This window comes from Ictalurus furcatus, chromosome 14 (assembly GCF_023375685.1).
Source record: "Ictalurus furcatus strain D&B chromosome 14, Billie_1.0, whole genome shotgun sequence".
Classification (NCBI taxonomy): domain Eukaryota; kingdom Metazoa; phylum Chordata; class Actinopteri; order Siluriformes; family Ictaluridae; genus Ictalurus; species Ictalurus furcatus.
Window position 1 is genome coordinate 19368568 of NC_071268.1, and position 9627 is coordinate 19378194.

Sequence of the window (9627 nt, forward strand, 5' to 3'; positions counted from 1 at the left end):
TGCTAAATGTTTAGGGCCAGTGGTTAAGGCCATGGGTTATTAATCCGAATGTCAGAGTGTTCAAGCCCCACCACCCCAAGCTTCCACTATTGGGCCCTTGAGCAAGGCTATTAACCCTGTTAGGTCCAGGAGTGCTGTATCATGTCTAATCCCAACTTCCTAACAAGCTGCAATATGGGAAGAAAAGAATTTTGCTGTAATGTATATGTGACAAATAAAGGTTTTCTCTTTCTCAAATCAGTTCTTGCTATTCTCCTCTGACATCGGTCATCAACAAGCCACGTCCACCATGTCCAAACATCTGGAACTGCTAACTGGATGTTTTTTGCACCATTCTGCGTAAATTCTAGAGGCGGTTGTGCTTATAAATCCCAGGAGATCAGTTACTGAAATATTCAGATCAGCTAGTCTGGCACCACGTCATTGAGATCACTTTTCCCCCCCATTCTGATGTTTGATATGAGCATTAACTGAAGCACTTTATCTGTATTTGCATGATTTTATGTATTGTGCTGCTGTACAGTACTGTGAGTTGTCGTAGATGTTTATTTGTTTATGACTTCTGAATTATTGGATCAGTAAAAGAAAATTAGATTTATAAACATTACTTTTCCAACAAAACTATAATGTTACAGGAAAATTTTGTATGCCATAATTGTGAGGTTATGTGGGCAGTAAAGTGGCCATCAAACTAATTTCTAGCATTAGATAATCGACAGATATAATATATGGCGTAAAGCATGGGGACGCCTGCCTGACTATTACCCATATGTGGGCCTTCCCAAAACTTGCCACAAAGAATGTCTGTGTGCTATAGCTTTAATATTTCCCTTCACTGAAACTATGGGGTCATCTGCAGAAAGAATCAGAAAGCCAGATTGGAATTTGCATAGAAACACAGAGATGAGCCACAAAAGTTCTTTAAACAAGATTAACCTCTACCAAAGTGATGGAAAGGCCAAAGTGTGGAGAAAGAAAGGATCTGCTCATGATCCCAAACATACAAGCTCATCAATCAAGCATGGTGGAGGAAGTGTCATGGCTTGGGCTTGCATGGCTGCATCTGAACTGCCTCACTAATCTTTATTGATGATGTAACACATGATGGTAGCAGCAGAATGAATTTAGAAGTCTATAGAAACATTCTGTCTGCCAATTTACAGAGAAATGCATCCAAACCAATTGAGGGGACCTGCATCATGCAGTAAGACAAGGGGGAAAAAGTGGAAGGGTTGAAACTGGCCAGGTCAATCACCAGACCTTAACCCAACTGAGCAGCATTTCACCTCCTGATGAGGAGACTGAAGGGAGAAAACCACAAAAACTAACAACAACCGAATTAAGCTGTGATACAAGAGGAATGCAACAGTTTTATTATGTCAGTGGGTCACTGGCTAGATGTAGTTATTGCAAGCAAGGGATATGTGACCAAATATTAAGTGTTAATTACTTTAATTTACTTTAAGATTATCTGTTCAAAAACAGGTGCCATGTTTTAAGTTGTTTAACACATCTAGACGTAAACATCAGCAAACGTAAGCTGAAATTCTAATTGCTCGTCTCATATTCGTCTTTTGATCTCAAACCCTGTCTTGATGTACAGGTGTGGAAAAAAATCAAATATTGTGGAAAAGTTTGGGTTTTTTCCGTAATTCAATTGAGAAAGTGGAACTTTCATATATTCTAGATTAATTACACATAAAGTTAAATATTTCAAGGGTTTTTTAAAAAAAAATAATTTTTTTTAAATCTTGATGATTACGGAATACAGCTCACGGAAATCAAAACTCCAGTATCTCAAAATATTAGAATAAAGAATTTATAATACAGAAATGTCAACCTGAGAAGAGCTCTAATCAGCTAATTAACTCAAAACACCTGCTTCTGTGATATGAATGTAATTTATTTAATCAGTTCACTATGGTTATCTCATGAATTTCACAAAGATCATATTCTCAGTCTCTGGACCAAATGTTTTTCCCATATTGGTGAATAATGAATATTGACTCATATCTTGCAAGCTATAAGAGAATTCAAGTTTATTTTCTCACACCATCACTGTTCTTAGTGTCATATGTCAGAAAGCACATCTGTCATATTAACCATGGTTCTGGGGAAAATAGGAGAAAATCTAATTATCATGGCAGACCGAGGGCTTCAAATGGGTCAAACTGAGTCAATACTGATTATGAACAAGTTCTCAGGCAAAGCTTCGTTATGCATTCATCCTTCTAGATAGTTCAGAAGACTTTTTTATATTTTGAGTAAAATTGTTTGTAAAATATAGGTGATTTCCTGCAGTCTGGACTGAGTAGGACTTTATTGTCAAATGCCACTCATACAACTGTATTAAAATAAACATCCTTACTGTTCACTTGGGAACAACACCAAAAAAAACCCCAAAAGAAACAGGGGACAAAATTAGTATATGAAAGATTATTTACAGTACACGTCAAAACAAATGCACATGAAACAAAGTGGTCATTCATCATAGCACCAGAATGTGGCTTATTTAAGCTAATTTAAGGCTATTTGTGAAGATATATTTCCCTTTATGGTCTTTTGGCCTAATATAGTACCCAAAGAAATACCTAATACACTGGCTGCAAAATGATTTCCATTAAATGACAGTTTAGCATTTTAGCTATCATTTATCACAGTGATATATCTCTCTTTTTTAACACGTAGGTATTGTTTGTTTGGAAGGTAAGCTTCCTGCCTTAGATCATCTTCACAGTATTTGTACTAGATCCTGTTTGTGTTTCTTTTTTGTTCCTTGAGAGAATATGATCATTCATCTGCACATAAGCTGCCATACAGGTCATACTCCCTATACATCAAGTATTTCTTAAGTAAAGGTGGGAATGGAGCAGAGTTGATAATGCCTGGGTCTCCCAGTGTCCTTGGAGTCATCTTTCTCCTGATCAACAGCCTGCACAAGTGCTTTAGCGACCAGGGGGTTCCTGGAAAAGTTCATAAACAGAGCCACCATGAACTGCAGTACATCAGGCTTCTCGATAATGCATCATTTTAATGTTTTACTAAAACTTAAGTGCATATGGTTGCTGTCATAGTTTTGGTTATTCACCTAATATGTCACAAATTTCTGGCCATTCTTTCTGCTTCTCCAGAACCATTTTCAGTTTTGAACAGATTGGGACATAGCCAACATAGTCCAGAAGAACACGCACAGCTCTTCCTGCATACTGCACCAGCCACGAGACACTGACGAAGTCACAAAACTGCACAAAATTCATTACTGTAAACATGCCTAATGCACTCTTAGAAAAAAAGATAAACCATCCTTGATAGGAAAAACTAGAGACTCCTGAGAAATGTTTTACCTAAGAGTGTACCATCTAGTCTCAGTTATATCATAACCAATCTTTCCTAATACATCTATGGCAAACTCACAGAGATCTTTTTACTTGAATGGTCTGAGTGATGACTCCGGTCAGTCCACGTTAAGTCATGATGACAGACGAAGCATTTGTCTGCATCATAGCCACTGTTAAGTAGCATCCGCATCATCATCTCATCCCTGAGGCAATACTGTAAAGCAGTGGGGAACAGAGTGTCATTGACCACTGTGAAGTAGTAGTTCACGTTAGCTCCATTGGCCAGAAGCAGCTTAACTATCTCATATCTGCCAGCTCTTACTGCCACCAGGAGACAGCTCAGAGGATCCAAGTCAGTTTTAGCACCAGCTCTGAGCAACAACTGAGTACAAGTCACATCTCCATTGGAGACGCAAAAGTACAGGGCGCTCTTCCTCATATCACCAAAATTTTCAGATATATGCTGGTCTAGAAGGGAATTGACATCAAAGCCTTTCTCCAGTAGAAGCTCAAGGCACTGTGCATGGCCGCCATCTGCTGCTGAGTGAACTGGACTCTGGCCTGCAAGCCGCAGAGCTCTTCTTGTAGTGATAGGGATCAACATCCTCAACGCACTAAAGAAAATGATTTGTATTTGAGTTCATGAGTTAACAGGTAATAATGTAATTAACTTAAATACTCACAGGTAGTGCCCTTCGTAAGCAGCTCGATGAATAGGTAGCTGTGCGGAGAGGCTGGCGATGTTGGGATTGGCCCCATTTTGGAGGAGGAGGTCGATACAGTCAGGATTACCAGAACCAGCAGCATCATATAGAACACTGTCTCCATTCGGTGCCTGAGCATTTACATCACCACCTATTGATGTGGGAGAAAAAAATCTTCCAAATGGATTTTGACCAAAATTGGCTTTTCTGCATATAACATGTTAATATCTGTATTTTAAGAAACCATAATTATATATTTAACCAAAATGCTCAAAAAAATGTTGCTATTAACTTTTCATCTTGCCTAGACTATCTTCCTACAAGGATCCTGTTTGTAAGGAGCCAGATAGACAAATGCAGCAGTAAAAACAGCCAGTCTGCATAAATAAATATATCTAAAACCTTTCTAGCTGTGTGTGATTTACTCATGCAGTAAATATCAGATGTTGATCAAGCTGTTGGATAGCTACATGCCATAGTGAAACAGATACAAGTCCAATCAATTCAGTTTGTAATCAGATACTGGCTGCAAATGTCCGTGATTCTCCTTCATTGACAATGTTCAATTCTTAGAATGTTAACGCCAGTTACATGGAACATCAATTGAGTGTTTATTTACTCAAATGAACTTTTTTTAATTATGGTATGTGATCCTTACCTTTGTGAATAAGGATATCTAAAACTTCGGCCTGGGCGTATTCTGCAGCGATGCCCATTGGGGTCACGCCATGCTGGTCTGTCTCTGAGACCTGGCCTCCGTACTGCAGTAAAAGCTTTAGGGTATCAACGCAGCCCACTTTAGCAGCCTCATGCATAGCTGTCCACTTTTTCAGACAGACCTGGTTCACCTGTGCACCTCGTTTTATAAGTGCTAAAGCTATATCATAAGAATCTGTTCTTACAGCTGCAAAAGAAACGTACACATATCATTTTATGCTATTGAAAGGATTCATGGAGTCTGGATCTTTTTTTTTTTATCATTTTGTTGGTCTGTTAGTGAAGAAGTAATAATACCCAGTAATAGAGGAGATTCATTCCTGCCATTGGTTCTATGAGGAGAAGCTCCATGCTCCAGCAAAGTGCGAACAATCTCTACCAAACCTGCTTGAGTAGCCAGAGTCAAAGGGGTCTCTCCATCTGCTGTTTCCTCCTCAAGGGTCAGCCTGTAAGATGCTGTCATAAAAGTGAGCTATGATATCACTACTGTTTTCTTTATCTATCTATTCTTTGGTCACATCATGCACGGACAACACCAGTGACTGTGCAGACGTATTTATTTGCATCACTCACCATATATCACTCTTTCCAGCACTTGTACTGACTGCTGTACTGATGCCCTGTGAAGTGGGTACCAGCCTTTAGCATCCACCTCAGTAAATGCAGCCGGGCACCTCGACATCTCCTGCAGGGTATACAGGTCACCTGGGAATAAAAGGGGTTCTGCTGCTGCATTTGGGTAGACATGACATTTTTATGTTGATGACACAGGTAAAGATTGTATGCACTGCATGCATGCACCGAGCATTAGACTTAAATTTATAAAGCGTTCACAGCTTCACTGCAAATCTTACCCCTTTTGATTGCATCAAAAATCTTTTGATTTTCCACACTATAGTTTTAGGATAAAACAAGTGACTGTCAACAGTGACATACATTGATATTAACAATAAAAGTGAGAATTTAAAAAAGTGAGGTATTTTTTCTGTCTCTTTTGCATCATGCCTTGCTGGAAAATCATTGCTCCAAGACTCTTCAATACTCAGCTGGATGGCATAATTAAGAAGCTGGTCGTCTTCATCTAATTCGTCTGTACTGTCCATTACCAATTACTCTGAGAGGGAGAAAAACAGGGTTTGATATGAACATATCAAAGTACAAACAGTGATTATATATACATGCACACAGTGACACAATGATAACCTTCTATTCCTCTAATACAAATAGTTATTAATACTACATTTAAAGCATTTGGCAGATGCCCTTATCCAGAGCAGAGCCTTGCTCAAGGGCCCCGCAGTCTGCTGCTACTACTACTACTACTACTACTACTAATAATAATAATAATAATAATAATAATAATAGTCTCTCAATGATATTTGGCAAAATTATTGCCACTCTTCAAACATATTTAATACAAATGCAAACAAATGATCATCCTTGACAATTATACTAAAATATATACAATACAAAAACACAATAAGGGTTTATCAAGCTTGGTGCGATCTACAGTTTGAATCAAGTGTTGTGATCAGATGAGACCAACTTTTTTGGGCATGTGTGACATAAAAAATACATCAAAATGATTAGATAAATATCTGTAGGACTCAAAGTCAATGGTTTAAAATGGCTATTTCAGATGAACCCTAATGAAAGCCTGCAGTCTGATTTGAAGCATGCACAATATAAAGTTGCTTAAAATGTTCTGCATGCAGGAGTTTTCTAGGATGCATCTAAAAAAAAATTAAATCTTAATTTTTGCAGTGCCAATTTTGCATAAAGCCACCTTCTGCTCACATTAGTCCACTGAAGATGTTTTTGAATTGAATTCATTATACTGAACATCATGTTATTAATAAATTTGAAAGTATTACTGTAGATACAGCATATAAACTCTTTTTTCCTGATGAAACAGTGGTTCCTTGTGAAGTATTAGTCATTGAAACATTCTAAGCTACAAAATAAAGTTTAAATAACATTGGAAGGAGAAATATATGCATTCCACTAAACTATGTAAAGCCAGTTCATTTGCAAGCACAAATGCTTATCTCACCTTGAAAAATATAGTTCCAGTAAAAGCACAGGTTGTGAACTGCCTTTGGTTTAGCTGTATGCTGTCAAAACTAACTGTGCACTGAGATACTCTGACCACACGTCTATTTTTGGCTGTCACCTGTTTTGGTAGTGGCAGTAAGTGTGTGTGTGTGTGTGTGTGTGTGTGTGTGTTTGTGTGTGTGTTTGTGTGCGTGTATATATATAATTATTATTATTATATATTATTTCAGTATGTTGATTATTTTAGCTGAGTAAATCTTAGTACTTGCTCAGCAGTAGCATAGCATATCTAGTCCACCAAAACTAAACATACATACATTCCATGCCATGTCCATATATGCTGGTTAAATTCATTTCATCAATTGTCAGGAGTTCAAGAAGTTGTATATATATATATATATATATATATATATATATATATATATATATATATATATATATATATATATATACACGTTGCTGTCATGGAAGTCAAAATCACCTTATGTACACCATATATATATTTATATATCTCCAAAGTGTCCGTAGGGTATGAATGGGTGTGTGAATGTGTATGTGTTTGTGCCCTGCGATGGCGATGGATTGGCACCCTGTACAGGGTGTACCCTGCCTTGTGCCCTGGGATAGGCTCCAGGTTTCCCCGTGACCCTGAAAAGGATAAAGCGGTATGGAAGATGGATGGATGGACATATATATATATATATATATATATATATATATATATATATATATATATATATATATATATAGTAAAGATAACAGTATTAAAAATCATTTTAACCTCTTGAACTCCTGACAATTGTTGAAATGAAGATGAAGATGATAATGCTAATAATGACGACACATGTTCAGGGCACAATAAGCTGAATGGTACAGAGGAAAGGAAGGACCAGGATTATTCTTGTGACAGGGAAGTTGAGGGCTCAAAAGGTTGACTGGAAGTGCTGCCTATGTAAATAATTTTGAATTCCTTTGGCTCCCATCCACAATCTAAACATGTACATAAATAAATTAAAAGAAAACAAATAAAAATGTTTGAAATATTAAAACATTCGTGTATCATCAGTTCTTTTAATTATTTCATTAATAGGACATCTATTTTTTGAAGAAAACCATTCAATCCAGTACGGGTCATTTAGACCCCCTTTATGCATTCATAAAGGTTTTTTTGGTTCATGCATTGTAGGGTTAAATATCAAAAATCTAAAAGGTGTGCATCATACCCGACACCTAGATGAACACTTTACAGTTGGCTTTGTGACTGCACGTCATTCCCTTAAAATGCTATTGAGCTTTAAATTATGGTATATTTTGTGTATGGGCCCATTCAGTTGTAAAATTCATATAAAATTTACATATGATTTAATAGTTTATTTTATTAAATATCAAAAATATAAAAGGTGTGCGTTATACCTGACACCTATTCGAACACTTTACAGTTGGGTTTGTGACTGTACATCATTCCCTTCAAATGCTATTGAGCCTTAAATTATGGTATACTTTTTGTATGGGCCTATTCTGTAGTGAAATTCATGTCAAATTTATATATGAAGGCACCAATGATAAAACGATCAGTCACATTGTGCTTGAATTCCAAAATTTGAATTTAAAAGTTCAGAACCTTCTTATATCATAATAGTTGAGAACAGAGAAAATCTTGATGATATATTCACTAGACCCATTCATAGTCTTTATGAAGACACCAAAAGTTATCAGCCATTATTGTTTACATTGTGTTAATTGAAGCATGAATAAATGCTTGTGCAGACTCTGATCTTTCTTTCGTGGGTATTCACAGTAATACAGTGATGAACTTATACTAATTTATTCAACTGAGCATCATCAACATCACTTAAACACTGAAAACTCACAGAATATACATTATACATCGATCTCAACTTGAATATTATCCACAATTCTGTCATTTACAAGGAGTTCTTTTTCTGCCTTACTTCCATGTATCTGTCTCTTCTTTGGTTTATAAGTCTGGTGAGGATACTCATCCATGTTGTTTGATCTAGTACTCAAGTTTGCTGAGAGCAATTACTAATGAGATATGTTGAAGAAATTTGACAGTAAGTTAACAATGAAATTCACTCAGCTGGGCGTCCGCCATTACTCAAAGCCTATTGGCTGATTTCGGTCATGTGACTGGACTGTGATCATTTTCTCACAGTAGGCTATCATTTTTCCATAGCATGGCTTTATTTTAAATGGAAAATGCTGTGACCCTGATCTTTCTATCATCCAAGTACATTTATGAGATCGTTCTTCAATGCTCAATCAACAGCCGTGGATGCACAACTCCAAAAATACAGTTTTGTGACTCTGATAGTTTTTTCATTGTGCTCTTCATATGATTTAATCGCATATTTTATTAAATATCAAAAATCTAAAAGCTGTGTGTTATAGCGGTCACCTAGATGAACCCTTTACAATTGGCTTTGTGACTGCACATCATTCCCTTCAAATGCTATTGAAGTTAGAAACGTGTATAACAATGTCGTATGTAACTTTAGAGACGATCCCTTAATTTCTGCATATCCGGGAATATCGAAAGTCCAACGTCAAGCCAACTTTATGCCAGTTCTGTACTGTGTTCTATAAGTAGAAAGTTCAGGAATAAAAAAAAGCTCTAAGGTTTCAATAAATAAACAAGATATTACTGTATAAATTGAATAACCAGACTAATAACTGAATATTTGGGTTATGTTCAGAGGGGGTCCATGGAATTTATTTGACATTTAAAGGGGTTCAAAAAGGCTATAGACGTTAACATTGTATACACTGGCTAAACTAAAGTAGGGATTCGG

The 9627-nt window shown here is 36.7% G+C and overlaps 1 protein-coding gene across 1 annotated transcript; it reads right to left on the reverse strand.

The window, feature by feature from the left end:
- Positions 1-1768: 1768 nt before the first annotated feature.
- asb15a (ankyrin repeat and SOCS box containing 15a) lies at positions 1769-6043 on the reverse strand. The gene is made up of 9 exons (XM_053641493.1): positions 5743-6043; positions 5614-5653; positions 5333-5464; positions 5057-5215; positions 4701-4946; positions 4022-4193; positions 3415-3952; positions 3089-3242; positions 1769-2963 (listed from the first exon to the last, which is right to left on the reverse strand). The coding sequence occupies exons 1-9, from the start codon at positions 5860-5862 to the stop codon at positions 2791-2793; spliced, it is 1734 nt and encodes a 577-aa protein (XP_053497468.1). The 5' UTR covers positions 5863-6043; the 3' UTR covers positions 1769-2790.
- Between the last annotated feature and the right edge of the window lie 3584 nt (positions 6044-9627).